Genomic DNA, 15,700 nt, shown 5'->3' on the forward strand with positions numbered 1-15,700 from the left:
ATGAAATTCGCAAAATGTAAGAGTAAGATCGACTTATTTAAGCACACCTATTTAGTTTTTTCGATACCCCAACCTTTCACAGTTTAAAAATGGTATCGCCCAACTGCTGTATAGGCAACGGCGAGCTTTGCGATAAGCTGATTGGTCGATTCGCGCTTGTGTAATCCGTTGGTTTGTTGTGCGGAGAGAGGCTTGTCTTGAGGAAGAGGCCAGTATGGATCCACCGCGGGATATTCAACATTTTAAACGAAATATTGCCACTCGATCCACGGTATCATCGTGTTCCTCTCTCGCCATGGAGATCAAGAGAAAGAAAATAAGAGAAAGCATGTTTTTTCAAAACGAGGTGAGTCTGTTATGCTGGAATTCACGGTGTGGTTTTTCATGTCTGTTATTATTCAAGACTAACCGGTAACTTACATTCAATAATTTTCTCAGGCCAAAGACAGACATATGAAGCGATGCACAAATGTGCATAACACGCAGCAGATAATAGAAGACATGAATTCGTTGTTCATAACTTCTAAGAAACTAAAGGTAGTCTGTGTATGAGGAGAGTGTGGTCATCATGTTTCATTCATATTCTATCTACACACCATGTTATGTGTTGGAATCCTCCAATGGACCAAATGAGTGAAAAAATGTGCTAAAACATCATCACACAACTCTAAAATTAGTCGATGTTTAGATTGTTTTGCGTATTTTTGTCCAACTAACGTTACTAGTCTTCACCACCTGCTTTAATTCGTGGACGAATCGTTTCATGTGAATCGACTCTTAGTGAATTTGTCTTGCGGTTTTTTGATTCTGACTCGAAAGTCCAATTAGCCTTGAGCCGAGAACCAATAATTGAGCTAATGGTAAAGTCATGAAATCACTATTAATAAACAAACCAAAATTAAAGGGATAGTTCAACCAAAAAAATCTGTCGTTTATTCACCCTCATGTTGCTCCAAACCTGTATGAATTTCTTTCTTCTGCTGAACACAAAATAATATATTTTGAAGAATATCGATAACAGTTGATGGGGGACCATTGACTTCATAGTTTGGGAAAAAAATATTATGGAAGTCAAAGTAGTCCAACAACTGTTTGGTTTCCCATATTCTTCAAGATATCTTATGTGTTCAGCAGAAGAAAGAAATTCATTCAGGTTCGAAACAACTTGAGGTTAAATAAGTGATGACAGAATTTTCATTTTTGGGTGTTGATTGAACTATCTCTTCAAAACCAGAGTCCCCCTCCATATGCTTTATTGAAACATAATTAATATCATGCCATGTTCAATGTGATTACGGTTGGACTAAGTAATTACTGAATCTAAGTTTTAAAAGAACCGATTCACCAAAAATGACTCCGACTTCCATTACTTTCACTCACTTTCATTGATCCATGCACCATTGTCGGTTCTTAAAGCCCTGCTTTCCCTAAAGTAGGGTGAGCTCCTCTTCTCTTCCAGCTATTTTTGTGTTACTTCACTGGCTCATTCCCATTCATTGGTGTCCAGACCATTGATCCCCAATGCCCATATTTCATCTCTCCATAAATCAGCATGCACATGCATCAGGAATTATTGTAGAATAGACTGTGTGGTAGAGTTCTTCCTCTTGTCTGAATTTGTTTTACCCAGAACTCTTTTGAGAGCACTTGTCCATTAAATTTCTCCTGATGAATTTTACCCTTCCAATAGGACCGTGATATTCAGGAGAAATTGGAGTTTGAGATGCGAATGAGAGCCGGGGCTTACAAGATTCTGGTTGCCAGCACTAAAAAAGAGCAGGTGTTGGACGCTTCCAGGAGTCTGTTAACCTGTAATGCCAGGATTAAAGCCTACATGAGTGAAGCCCAGAGGAGGAAAGAGCACCAGGACATCAGAAGGTTAGAACAGCAGCTGTATTGCTGGGAGTAGTTAGTGGAAACTTATTTTATTTTTAATGTAAATGATCAAACATGCATATAAATAATATACTTTTTTTTTTAGATCCTCAGTCTCTCAGGATCAAATCCCTTGTAAGGGAAAGGTAGCCATATCTGGTAAAGGAATCAACTTTTCTTTTCTTTTTTTCATATAACCTCGTTTGTTATTTTGTAGTAAAAATGTCTTTGTTTCTTTCATTCATGTATTTTTCTTTTACTTATCCAGGCCTGCGAATTCCATTGTTTTGGAAAGATTCAGAACACTTTAACAGCAAAGGGAGTGAGTGACAGTATAAAATTTATAATTATTTATTATTTTTTAAAAATCCACGTCTTTGCTAATGTTATGAATGTAATGCAAATATATGCTGTTTTGAATTTTATTAATTGAATGGTTTAGCTTACACACACACACACACACACACACTACAGTTCAAAAGTTCGGTTTGGGTCAGTAAAAAAAAAAAATTCTCAGCAGCAACACCGTAAATTGATCAAATGACAGTGAAGACATTTATAATATTACAAATGATTTCAACTTCAAATGAACTTTGTTCATTCATTTTCTTTTTTAAATATCACAGAAGAATGTCCACACAAATATTAAGCCGCACAACGGTTTACAAAATTGATAAGAAATGTTTTTTGAGCAGCAAATCACCCCAACTAGAATGATTTCTGAAGGATCATGTGACACTGAAGACTGGAGTAATGAAAAAAAAATGCAGCTTTGGTATTTTTAATATAATAAAAGGAAAAACCGCTTGTAATTGTTAAATTTCACAACATTGCTGTTTTTACTATAATTAAAGGAGTAGTTCACTTTAAAATGAAAATTACCCCATGATATACTCACCCTCAAACCATCCTGGGTGGGTGTATATGACTTTCTTCTTTTAGACGAATACAATTGGAGTTTGAAGAGTTTCCATCAGTTTGAAGCTCAGAAAAGTGCCTCCATCCATCATAAACGAACTCCAAACGGCTCCGGGGGGGGGTTAATAAAGGCCTTCTGAAGCAAAGCGATGAGTTTGTGTAAGAAAAATATTCATTTATAACACATTACAAAGTAAAATTCTAGTTTCCGGCCAAACGGCCATACCCAGTGTACTTGTGTATAAAGTGCAACTTGTGACGTCGGAAGTAGCGTAGTGCGTCATGGCGCAGCGTAAATCAGCATACGTTGCATTACTCACATAAGTTGCGCTTTAGACTTAAATCCTTATGTTCGTTTGACTGGAAGCTAATTATTTTACTTTAGAAAGTTTTAAATATGAATATTTTTTTACACACACTCATCGCTTTGCTTCAGAAGGCCTTTATTAAATCCCCGGAGCCATTTGGAGTTTATGAAGGATGGAGGCACTTTTTTTGAGCTTCAAACTGATGGTTGCAAGTCACTCCCATTATAAAGCTCGGAATCGTCAGGGTGTTTATTAATATAACTCTGATTGTATTCGTCTGAAAGAAGAAAGTCAACTACACCTAAGATGGCTTGAGGGAGAGTAAATCATGGGGTAATTTTCATTTTAAAGTGAACTACTCCTTTAAAGGTATAGTGGAGGATCTTTCCGAATTTTAGATAAGACCCGCCCTCTCCACTTTTTGAACAAGTTTGATTGATTCACCAGAATGATTGACAATTAGGAGGACCAATAGTATAGGTGATCCACCCGGAAGTAAAAAATCCTCCACTATACCTTTAAGTAAATGCTGGTTTGGAGAGCATAAGAGTTCTTTCAAAAACACGTAAAATCTTAACAACCCCAAACTTTTGAACAGTAGTGTGTATAATATATGTATATTTTAAGAAATCTCTTCATACAGTCATCTATCCTGATGCCATGCGTATCTGAACCCAACAGATGCACAGCGGGTGGCAGTCTTTTGTTTGATAAAGATTGGCTCAGAGATTTTTGACACTGAAATGGTGATTGCAGACCCCTCAATGACCGATATTTGCTTTGAAGGAGTAAAACATTTGTAAGTTCTCATCTTTCCATATTTCACTCTACAGCCATTTGAGAAATATGTGAAAATAATGTTCTTGTTTAAAAGAAAGAGAACTGCAGTCTGTAGAGTTCTGAGCTCAATTTCAATCATTTTAACAGCTCTGAAGCGAAGCCGGACTTTGAACTTACATTTGAGCTGTATAGCTGTGGACTGGAGGAGGAACCAACCTTTGTCAACACTCCAAAAAAACTGGCTAGGAAGCTGCGCTTGTCTTTTGGCAGATCTTCAAGCAGGAAACTCTGCCCTCTTCTGGATGAAGGAGACCCAGACACTTTCCTCCAGTCCAACCCAATACCATTGTATGCAAGCATGGATATAATGTCCATTTCCTTAACAATTAATATCATTTCTATTGTTGTACTAGAGAAATGCATGTAAAAAAACACAATTTTTTTTTTTTTTTTTTTTTGTCAGAGGTGCACAGTACTCATTGTTGGCGTACACCACACTGGGCTTGGAGCAGGCAGAGGGATCTTTCCAGTCTCATTCTCTTATAATCATGCAGAATGGTAAGAACAAACAACCCACATTTGAATAATTGACCAGCATAGTGGTTCTGATTAACCTCTTGCCATTGGTCTGTCAGTGGAGGCTTCATCATGGCTGCCGCTGTATGGAAACCTGTGCTGTCAGCTGGTGGCACAACCTGACTGCATGACACAAGACATGATGAGCAGTTACCTGAGCCAACAGGTAAGACATCAACTGGTGTTTTTCTAGTAAAGATTCATGTCAACATTTGGAAATGGAATGAAATGTGTAAAATCAACATTTTGTTTATCCATTTAGCTAAGCATTGAGGGTTTGCAACGCCGCTGTAAGTTATATTGTATGCTGAAGGCTGGACAGATTTCATGCTATTACTCTCCTGAAGAGATTCAAGCAAAAGTGGAGCCCAGCCTCATTATTCCCATAAACCAGGTAAGAAACATTTCTAAAAGGACCTTTTTTTCCCCTCAGAATGCAAAACTTTGTTTTTAGGAAGGAATGTATAAGATAAAGTGTTCTACTGTGTTTGAGGTCACCACAAAATACAAATTCCTGGTCTTGTGCATGATTTTATATATTTCCAAAAGAAAAAGGTTGCGTTTTAAAAAAAGACTAAAAAAGGATTAGTTTACCCAAAAATGAAAAACTTGACATCAATTACTCACTCTCATGTTGTTCCAAACCTGTAAGACTTTCGTTCATCTTTGGAACACAACTACAATTTTGTTGCTTAAAAACATTCATAAAGGGAACTTAAAACTAATCCATCAATTGCGCAGTTTTGTTAATTTTCTGAAGAGACTCGATCGCTTTATATGATGATTGAACAGATTGAATTTATGCTTTTATTCACATAATTAACATTGATCAGCGAACATAAACCGAAGCTCATCCATACTTGCTTGATGCACGAGAACAAACCTCTTTCGTTCTCGCAGAAGCTCAAACGTGCTGCGTAACACGAGAATGAACCTCATTGGTTCTTGCACGTCAAGCGAACATGCTTGAGGTATTATACATTTTAATATCAGCCGATAATGGTTATATAATAATTGGCTATATGGCTACACTGCTATATGCAGCCTTTCTAATCTAATAAGCTTGTAGTTAACACAGCAATTTAATTGCAGTCAATGTTAAAGGTTACAGCAATAATACCAAATGACTGACAAAGCTTTACCATTTGGGATACATTGAAGAACCATCATAAAATATGTAGTAATAGTGTTTGTGTGTGTGTGTTTATGCAGGAGACCCGTATTCGTGTAGAAAAGGACCACCAGAGGACTGGCTGTAAACTCAACCTGATAAACCCGGGACATGGAGACTCCGTCAGTCATGTGTTCATTACTGAAACTCCTGACATCTTACAGGAGTGGCTGGATGCCCTCTGGCAGCACATTTATGACCAGGGTCAGTTCAACTAGCGCCTGTCAGAATTCAATGCAAAATTATTTTACTATAGTTTGTATTTTATAACAATTATTACGAACTTATTCTTAGGTCAGTGGCTACATGCATGTGACAAGCTCATGGAAATTGAGGTTTTGTCACCACGGAAACCCCCACTCTTTCTTACGAAGCAAGCTGACTCTGTTTATAATGATCTGAGTGAGTAATCAAGGACATGTGTATCATTTATAATCTAATATAAGAGTGACTTGTTCTGCTTTTGTTAGACTGGAGGAACAAGTTTAGTCCAACTTCCTGTTATTTCTGTGTTCATTATTTGGTTAATGTATTCTTTTTAGGCATCGGGTCCCCTGGGAAATTTGAGAGCTTGACTGACATAATTCACAATAAGATTGAGGAGACTGATGGGCGCTTTCTCATTGGTCAGGAGGAGGACATAGAGCCGCCTCATTGGGCAGCGCTGTTTGAAGGATCCCGGCCAATGGTAGTACAAAAAACGGTTCTGTCACCAGGTAAAGAAAGCAATCAGTCTATTACGAGTCCCGTCACGGGCAACAAAAAGAAGAGGAGAGCTCCTCCACCCCCTCCTGATAAATTACCCTTTACCAGCGTCTTATCCAATCAGGAGAAAGAGAACTGTAAGGGGGCGAGGCCTCGGACAGGGCGACCCTCTCTGGATGCTAAATTCTCTGCCATCATTCAGCAGTTGCAGAAGAGTCACGCATCAACACGCAAAAACGCCCCTCTTGGACAGATCGAGCCCTGTCAGCACCCTTGTGTCCAGCAAAAAAGAGATGACGAGTCAGATATACCAGAGAATCCTGGGAAAGAGTACAGTCAGGTCCCTCAGCCACCTGTGCCGGCCCCCAGGAACAAACTGAGGATGTCATTCAGAGAGAAGAGGAACCCAAAGGCCTGGTGAATTAATGAGGCATGAGACATCTCTGTGATTAATGATCTGTTATGGAAAGATGAAACGCCCTTGGACTCATAAGGAGATTAACTCCCTCTCACCCTTTTCTTGATCCATATCAAGGGTCAGGAGAATGTGGAGGAGAATACTGGGAGTGAATGTTAATGTATACTTATGCCTCTTGTTTGTTCTAGCTTGAACAAACAACTATAATCTGAAAAAAGTTGTAACTTTTCGTAAACCATTTTAATCGCATTTTAAATAACGATCCTGTAGTTGAAACTTTCCCTTTCAAGACTAAATGACGGCCCAATTTATTTCAAATCAAATCTTGATTTACTGTTAAAAGTAGGTTGTGTATCATGTTTTTTTTTTTTTTAATACTAGTTGTCTGTAATAACCACTCATGATGAAACCACTACAACTAAGCACTTTATGATTTTGGCCCGCTACAGTTTAACAGTTTTCTTCTTTCATATCACAGAATAATGTCATGGTACGATAGGAAATTTTGTTTGTGGTATAAAAACGGGTGCATGTTTTCTGCTTCTCTTTTTTTTTTATTAAGTATCAGCAGGTTAAAGGAATACGTCGACTTTTTGGGACTTTAGCTTATTCACTGTATCCCCCAGAGTTAGATAAGTCCATACATACCCTTCTCATCTCCGTGCGTGCCGTAACTCTGTCTGACGCACCCACCGCTAGCTTAGCTTAGCACAAAGACTGGAGGTAAACGGCTCCAGCTAGCATACTGCTCCCAATAAGAGACAAAATAACACCAACATTTTCCTATTTACGTTGTGATTTGTATAGTCAAAGCGTGTACAAATAACAAGGTCACATGAGACACAGCCATCTTCTAATCATAGATCATTTAGTCATCTAAAAACATAACAGAACACTTACCGCAGCCGATCCACTTTGTCCTGTCTGTACTATCGATGGGATGGCCGTATCCTTCAGCACACGTTTCATGGTCCGTGTAGCAAATTCCATTTGTTCAAAATGAGTCATCCTCAGTGAAATGTTCTGAGCAAACACAACGGTTCTTGATGATGGTTACAGGTGTGTTTGGATCTATATCCCAGAGCAAGTAGCCATTGATTCATCAGGTCAGCGTTTTTGGTTGGAATTCTATGAAACATCATGGTATTACCTGGTCTCCCCTGTTTATTGTCACAGCTCTTTACAATACAGCGAACACCCATGATTGTAAACTATGCATTTACTATCTAGTAATTGCTGACTCTATTACTCCAACTCTGAGCGAACTCTCTGCTCCTCACCACGGGGCTTCTCAGGTGCTGTGAGCAAATCACTCCAAGAATATAGTTCCCAGTGTGTATATGGTTAGAAGATGGTTGTGTCTCATGTGACCTTGTTATTTGTACACGCTGTGACTATGCAAATCACAACGTAAATGGGAAGATGTTGGCGTTATTTCGTCTCTTATTGGGAGCAGTATGCTAGCTGGAGCCGTTTACCTCCAGTCTTTGTGCTAAGCTAAGCTAGCGGTGGGTGCGTCAGACAGAGTTACGGCACGCACGGAGATAAGAAGGGTATGTATGGACTTATCTAACTCTGGGGGATACGATGAATAAGCTAAAGTCCCAAAAAGTCGGCGTGTTCCTTTAAGATGCAGCAGGAACTGGATATATTTTTTGTACTTAATGATTTTGTACTTTTGAATAATTAACATTTTACATTTTTCATGTTAGACACTAAGGGTTTAATCTTCATACTGTTGTGTTGAATCAAGTAGTTTAAATGGTTTAAAATGTGTTTTATAAGGTCTAAGCACTATGGAACACTATGTAGTGTGTATGAAAATGTCTTGAGGTAAATATGTGATTTTTGTTTAATATCTTTGTTCCATTTATGTACACATCTGAATGTTTAAGTAGCTCACAATGCATTCCACTAAATGTTGTAGATTTTTCAAGATGATTCATGTTATGGTATTTTTGTGCAATACATTGTTTCTTTTGAATGAAACTGTTCTTTTTCAGTTGTTTTAGAGTAATTCACTCTTCATCAGGCATTACTTTTTTTTCTAGGCTAAATGGAAAAGATATTTGCGGTAATTCTGCTCAAATGAAATGGAACAACATTAAAAAGTTGTACTAAACTGATTTATTCTGTTGTCCTCATTTAGTATGTGTGCCTGTGCAATACAGAGAAGACACTTTGTTACTGTGTAGGGTTTTGATTAAAAATATTTCAGTATGGGAAGAAATCATGCAATCATTGTTAAATTTTCACACTCAAAACATTGTTCTCTTAACCATAAAAATGCTTTTCATAACATCCCGAATTCTTTAGTAACTTCAGCCAAAGCTAAAAAAAAAAAAAGCTATTTAAAATATAGATAGCATGCTTTATGCCAAGTATTACTATATATTTTTATACTATGCCTAGATGTTTTACAATATCAATTGCTTCTACTTTTTTTTATATTGTAATAGTCATGAGGCATCAGAAAACTCGCCTGTGGTTCTGACCAGCACCATTTTTTTTAGACGATTGCTCCAAGGCCCCATGAATGTGTTGCTCCAAATTGCGTTCCAACTCCTGCCAGTGCTGTTCCTCAAGAACCTGCTGCTTGTATCATTAAATGGAGAAAAATGTTCTGTTATTGTGGCAAAATCTGTGGCTTCTGGATTGTATTCTAGTCTCTTCTCACCTTTTTGAGGGAAGTCTTCACTGTGAGTGGAAGCACCTGTTCATTTTTCTTCATACTGTTTTTTTCAGTCTTTCTCTTTTGTCTTTCCTGTTGTTTTTGCTCCAGAGTCTTCTGTAGGGCCAGCACTCTCTCATCTCTACTGACAGCCTCCCGCAGTTCATTTCTCATCCTTTTCTCTTCTTGACTGAAAACAGAAATCCTTCAGCCCCTCTTTTCCACATATTTAACTCAACATAATATATTCATATGTATAATTACTGTACTGTACTATAATTTTTCTAATTTAATAATTTTTTTCATTATAAGCTATATTGGCAGCGTAACAAGTGAAAAGTTAGATTGAAAAATTAACATAAATTTGGAAATTTCTTTGTATTTGGTTTCACCCCCTTTTTGGTTTAATGACAGCAACACTCAAGCTGGCATGAACTCTGTATGCTTGTGCAAAACCTGAAAGGGCACAGGACCTAATACAGAGCCTTGTGGCACACCATAAGACCGTAATTGCATAAACTTCTAAGACTAGTCTTAGTCATCACACTTTTTTCTATAAGATTGTTCTTAACTGTTTCAAGTCAGTTACATAAAAAGGTAGATCGGGCTAATTTCATCCTGAAGAGTAAGACTGGTTGCCCCTTATCTAACTGCTAGATGGTCATACTAGTACTTAAGTCATGATGTCATAACATAATGGCTATATTTATGCAACTTGACCTAGTTTCTGTTCCACTACCGAAGACAAAGTCATAGTGATCTAAGAGGGAGGAATTGAACCAGGCTAGTGCCTGTCCAGAAGAATATGATGAGCGTTAATGGCAGCACTTTTAGTCAAGCCGTTTTAGTGGAGAAATACAACCACAGTCAGATAACATAAGTAGGTAATTTGTAAATCTGACAAGTATTATAAGTCTTCATGAAAGCAGTCTGACCTTTTGTACAAACGAGTTCACTAATGTCATAAATTTACTGATTTAATTAGTGACCTAGAAATAGTGCAAAATCTTCAATGTTTATTATCATTCTCATCTGTCTTCTTTTAATTTTTTTTACAGGTTTAAATAGAAAACACAAACATTTTTAATGTCTGAAATGTTCTTTTAGACCCGACTGTAGGTTGATGCAGGGACAGGTGTGATTGGACGTGTGTTACCTGCGAGAAACAGCCTGTTCTGCCAGACTTCTGCGTAGAGAGATATTGTCCAGCTGTTCTAGTAGTAGCTGCTCTTTGAGTTGTTTCTCCTGAAAGATCCGCTGTCTTCTGTCCTCCAGCTCACACTGTTCTGACTCTCTCAGGAGTGCCAAACGCTCCCGCAGCTCCGCCAGAGACATCTCACACAGCAAATCATGACCTGCGGTCTGAGTAACATAGCAAAACAATGGTTAGATCATAATGATGCATACATTCTTTTTCATCCCCATAGGCAGCTATATAAAACTTCTGACTGGTAGTGTATATCATTTAATTCTATTTTTTGATTAAATGTAACAAGACACACTAACCTCAGTGTTATCCACAAAGTTTTGTCTAACCAGAGAGACTGTCTCAAAAGCACGGATCTGACGGATGAGCTCCATCTTCCTGCTAAGCTCGGCCTGAGCTTCTTCCAGAGCCTGGCTGAGGAGTTCCCGGCTCTGCTCCGACACTTCCTTAACTGCTCTCCGGAGAAAAACAGTGTTTTATCATCATTTCATGCCTTGTGAAAACATTATGCCATACGTATCATCCACAATCTTTGTACCTATCCGTTGTTTGATTTCTTGTAGCTTAGCTTTGGCGGCTTTGGAGTTCTTGTGACCATCAGCCACTTGTTGCACCAGCTCTCTCATTTCCTTTTCGTCCTTCAGACGTTTCTCTGCATACTTGCGCATGAGGTGTTCAGTCTGAACCAATCACACATTACATCATCATAAACAAAATTCAGACTGAGTCATGTATTGCTGCAAACACTGATGTTTGTTATGAGATCACCTCCTCTTTAGTCTGCTGAGCTTTATGGTGGTTACGCTCCAAGACGCGTTCTCGTGCAAGAACGGCCTCTTCATGGCTGATCCGTCCCTCCAGTCTTCGGCGCTCCAGTTCAGCAAGTTCCTCCTGTAGATCTTTCTCCTTCATCTCCTTCTGCCACTGCAGGTACGCAGATGGCACGCTTGCACCCTGTGACAATCGCTCGAATCTGAACACCCAAATACAACACACAAGGACTTTTCTTAGACCACAGTGGAAAACATCTCAATGACTCTAATGACTGAGCCTGAAGTGTTAATTTACCCAAAAATCTCACATCTATCTCATGATTTTATAAGTCACCCTAAAAGAGCCAAAAATGCAGTCCACATGACTCAAGAACCAATGCTGTTTGCACCTATTGATGTTAGACTTGTGTTTTCATGCACCATATTTAAATATATGCCAAAGAGATTTGATAGATTTTCAAATTTCACTTTGTTCCTTGCTCAAAACTGTTGATAATCTCAGAAGACTTGGCATGGGTCAAACATACATTTATGTTTATTATCCCATCAACCAGAACATTTATCTCCCATTCATATATACATCAAATTTGGTCCAAATATTTGAGAACAGACATTACAAATATTTTCATTAAAAGTTATATGAGCACCATAACAATAGGTGAAAATGTAAATTGAAAAAATAACAGGTAATTTCTTTTAATTACAGCAGCACTGAAGCTAGCATGAACTATAAGTTTGTGCAAAATAATTTTAAAAGGTCAAAGGACCTAATACAGAGCCTTGCAGCACACCATTGTTCCCTTAACCAAGGGAAGTGGTGATTTGACACAGCAAAGAAGCTGTTTTGTACAAATGAGTCAATGCCACAAATCTACCTATTTGATAATTGACATAGAAATAGTGCAACATTTAAAATATTTCTCATATATTTTATGTTAAATAGACAGTTTATGGTGCTTTTTGTCATTTTTGAAATTAAACAACATCCATTGACATTCACTGTCGGAAAAGAGCAGCATGAACATCTCCTGTGTTACATGGGCGAAAACCAGTTTTGGAAATATGTGAGTAAATGATGACAGAATTATTCCTTTAATATGCTATTAGTTGCTTTTCAATGCTTTGGAATAATGGTTAATAATTAGTCCAAATAAATTTAGAATTTGTGTAATTGCACAGAGAAAAATAACTAATTCTGATTACCATTGAGAAGTTATGTGACTTTACCTTTGCAACTCTTCTTCCAGTTGACGATTATATAAAGCTCCTTCTCGCAGTATGGCTGTTGTGTTCAGTCTGACAGGTAAGCTGTTTGTCTGTGCCATTGTAAATAAATATACATTCACTATTTAACTGCACAAAGATACTCAGTAGTAGAAAATAAGTTCAAAAGCATGTGTCAGTAAACTTTTTTATTACCTTTTGGGTGGCAGGGCTGCCAGAAGTATAAAGCTGGTCAAATTTGAGTTCTGCATCATTGCTTTGAAGAATTTTGGATATTACGTTCTATTCATCAGAAAATGTTTTTAAAAATGTATTAGCTTTCGAATTCTGTGATGATGTTAAAGACAAAACATAGTTGATGAATTCAGTTGTGCTGTAAGACACTAACTTGAGTTTTCTCAGACTTCTGTGGGTTTGCACAGCTGAATTGCTGAGAGTTTGCTTCATTCAGGACTTTCTAATGGAGTAAATGAGGAACACCATGAGGTAAGGTCTGAACACAAAGTATATAATGATAAACAAAATTAAAAGCAGTTTCCCAGTATGTCTCTGTTTGGGCTTACTAAAGCTTTTTGTCGGTTCCTCTGCCTCATCTCATCCAGAATCTCTGGTTCCTTTGGAGATCTGTGAGTTGTGACTGGTACCTGGGGGAGGAAATGCCACAATCAGCATTATTTTACAATCTAAAGTGAACAATGTCTGTATGTCATAACGCAGTAGTTCTCAGCCTTTTTGACTCAAAGGCCACCCCTCCCCCTCCCCCTATTTAGGCTCAAATATTTCTGGTATTTCTGCTGTAATTATGACAAAGTTGCAAATCAGAAAATTTCAGAAACTGTATGTCGATAAAAACATTTTTGTTGTTGTTATTAGTTATTGATTTAATAGTTACTGATAGTTTTTAATTTAGATTAGAGTTAGATTATTTATAGGTTATTTTAATATATTAATAATAATCTTTTTAATTTAAATACTCAGTCATCCTGCGACCCCCTTGGAAATTTTATCAAACAACCAATGCAATAATAAAATGATGACTGAATGAAAGGATTTGATATATTTTTATAATATATTTTTAAAATGGCTGATTCATAAAACACATACTCCATTATTTCAAGTATTTATTTTGACACTTGCCGGTTTGGACTTGTCCTGCTGTGGAATGACTTCAGGAGCAGGGAGCGGTCGAGCTTTGGGCCGGGTCAGATCAAATTCCCTGGGTTCTGTGATTTTCCTGGGAGACTTTTTCGGCAGATTTCCTCGGCCCATTTTTCTGGCAAGCTGATCCAGCAGCACCTCGATCTCACTGCACCATCTAAGAAGAAGAATAAAGAATTAACCATCAATAAATAACAGAACTAAACGTGCAAACGCTGTCTTGTCTAGAGCAGGATATATTAGTTTCATGTTCTGGCATCACTGTGCCACACCTCTTCAACCCTCCAGCGATGGTGGATAGAATTCATACTCTCATTAAAAATTGAATGATTCCTAACAACATCCACCTAATTAACATAACTAATTCATTTAATGACTTACAAACACTTTTCACAATTCAGTAATGGGATACATATTTCTTTTGTGATTTAATTTTCAAAGCATTTACATTCCTAAATGCAACACCATCGGCTAACAGTATCAAGTGTGCATATGATTCATAATGTAAAATAATTTGATGTACAGCTCTTTTCCTGTTATTATCATTATTATTATTATTATCATTTTACCTCAGCAGTGGGGTGATCCAGTTATTATCTACAACGGCAGCATCATAGATGTGACTCCATTCCCTCTGGATATGTGTTGTGAGGTTGCTGACGTTAAAGAAAAAACTCAGGAACTGAGGGACCGGACAGGGCATTTGCACCGTAGAGACGGAAAGCAAATTGATGAGGAAATATATAATACAATGTTGAAATACTTTAGTTATGATTCAATTCCACTGTAATGCAAATGTTTAATAGCTCAAAATCGTATTCTTAAATCTCATTATGTATGTGCTTTGCTTACTTTGTGCATTTTTGAGATGTCTAGAGACTTGATCATTCTACTGAAATGCTCCAGGCCAAGATCATCGAGATGAAACATGGCAAGATAACAGACAACTGATAAAACCAAACAAGACCAAAGAAGATCTGTTACCTTTTTGAATGTCTAACATTGAGTAACACTGTTGATACAGTATACATTTAGCAAAAAGAAATAGCAAGTAATATTAACTGTAATATAGCAAGATTAGCAGTAGTTTGAGCTTGGAAATTACAGTATATTTGTACTAAGTTACATCAACAAAATACACGTACCAATGAACAGGTTTCGGTCCACTCTGAATAGAATTTTTCCATGGTGAATGTAAAAGATGTTGACCACAGCATCCAAAAGCTTTTTACGCATGATACATCCATACAAAGTATCAATAATAAACTTTTGGTCAGCAGAGGAATGATTCTAAAAAACATAAGACATGAAAACATGATGGTTTGTCTGTAATGAAAATGCTCATTATGTTAAACACATGGAGATATGTATGGAGGAACATATTTTGTGTACCTTAAGATCCTTGGCAGCATTCTGTGTAAAATTGTCAATGCATTGTTTGTCTTCTTGAAACTCGTCCAGGAGCCTTGTTACTTCGTTGACAAGTTCCCTGTAGTTCTTCATCCTCGCTGGATTTTTCAGCCAAACTAAATATAATTATTCACTTATCTGATTCAGATTATTGGAGCATCTTAAAAAAATAAATAAATAAGTATAGAACAACAATTCTATATTGAACCATATGAATAGGTTTACATGTGTGTATGACAATATCCTATGAAAAACATCTACCTGGCAACGACAGTGTTTTGTTGTTGCCTGGAAACAGCGAGGCGGTCCGACTTTTCCTGAGAGGACGTCATTCTCCAGCGCTATTCCCTTTGTTCTCTTTTGTCCCAAAAAAATGAACATTTAGTGAAAAATATAATATTGATCAAAATAATAGCATTTTGGTACCTTAAAGTGATTTACAAAAATAAATAAAAAGTTAAACAAAATGTGTGTAAAATAAAAAGAATGTTGACAATAATATTTTC

The 15,700-nt window shown here is 37.3% G+C and overlaps 2 protein-coding genes across 5 annotated transcripts; one reads left to right on the plus strand and one right to left on the minus strand.

Annotated features, from left to right (window-relative positions):
* The first annotated feature begins 138 nt into the window (after positions 1-138).
* On the plus strand, positions 139-8,875 carry rtkn2 (rhotekin 2). Of its 4 annotated transcripts, none has more exons than XM_079852466.1 (13): positions 139-346; positions 439-537; positions 1,691-1,878; positions 1,982-2,034; positions 2,144-2,197; positions 3,783-3,900; positions 4,029-4,229; positions 4,345-4,439; positions 4,517-4,623; positions 4,720-4,851; positions 5,670-5,832; positions 5,923-6,030; positions 6,171-7,441. In XM_079852466.1, exons 1-13 carry the CDS (start codon positions 215-217, stop codon positions 6,752-6,754), a joined length of 2,034 nt encoding a protein of 677 aa, XP_079708592.1. In that variant the 5' UTR covers positions 139-214; the 3' UTR covers positions 6,755-7,441. The 4 variants fall into 4 exon arrangements, 2 of the variants coding, with proteins under 2 accessions (XP_079708592.1, XP_079708593.1); XR_013819332.1 differs by lacking the exon at positions 439-537 and adding an exon at positions 8,258-8,875 and having other exon boundaries at positions 185-346; positions 6,171-7,412; XR_013819333.1 differs by lacking the exon at positions 439-537 and adding an exon at positions 8,364-8,875 and having other exon boundaries at positions 185-346; positions 6,171-7,312.
* cfap99 (cilia and flagella associated protein 99) lies at positions 8,864-15,611 on the minus strand. The gene is made up of 17 exons (XM_079852468.1): positions 15,456-15,611; positions 15,177-15,354; positions 14,930-15,074; positions 14,637-14,731; positions 14,354-14,466; positions 13,764-13,941; positions 13,190-13,270; positions 13,015-13,083; positions 12,822-12,908; positions 12,630-12,718; positions 11,398-11,602; positions 11,168-11,309; positions 10,929-11,080; positions 10,579-10,784; positions 9,429-9,612; positions 9,234-9,343; positions 8,864-8,909 (listed from the first exon to the last, which is right to left on the minus strand). The coding sequence occupies exons 2-17, from the start codon at positions 15,285-15,287 to the stop codon at positions 8,897-8,899; spliced, it is 1,980 nt and encodes a 659-aa protein (XP_079708594.1). The 5' UTR covers positions 15,288-15,354; positions 15,456-15,611; the 3' UTR covers positions 8,864-8,896.
* Positions 15,612-15,700: the final 89 nt, after the last annotated feature.

Source organism: Squalius cephalus (genome assembly GCF_949319135.1).
Source record: "Squalius cephalus genome assembly, chromosome: 20".
Lineage (NCBI taxonomy): Eukaryota > Metazoa > Chordata > Actinopteri > Cypriniformes > Leuciscidae > Squalius > Squalius cephalus.

Excerpts from the sequence above, each read along its gene's own strand:
- cfap99 (XM_079852468.1), bottom strand. The coding sequence starts at position 15,287 with ATGAAGAACTACAGGGAACTTGTCAACGAAGTAACAAGGCTCCTGGAC. Across the intron at positions 13,942-14,353 it reads TGGATCACCCCACTGCTGAG|ATGGTGCAGTGAGATCGAGG; the intron begins GTAAAATGATAA and ends TCTTCTTCTTAG. Across the intron at positions 12,909-13,014 it reads AGAAGTCTGAGAAAACTCAA|AACGTAATATCCAAAATTCT; the intron begins GTTAGTGTCTTA and ends TCTGATGAATAG.
- rtkn2 (XM_079852466.1), top strand. The coding sequence starts at position 215 with ATGGATCCACCGCGGGATATTCAACATTTTAAACGAAATATTGCCACT. Across the intron at positions 2,035-2,143 it reads GGGAAAGGTAGCCATATCTG|GCCTGCGAATTCCATTGTTT; the intron begins GTAAAGGAATCA and ends TTACTTATCCAG. Across the intron at positions 2,198-3,782 it reads ACACTTTAACAGCAAAGGGA|ATGCACAGCGGGTGGCAGTC; the intron begins GTGAGTGACAGT and ends TGAACCCAACAG.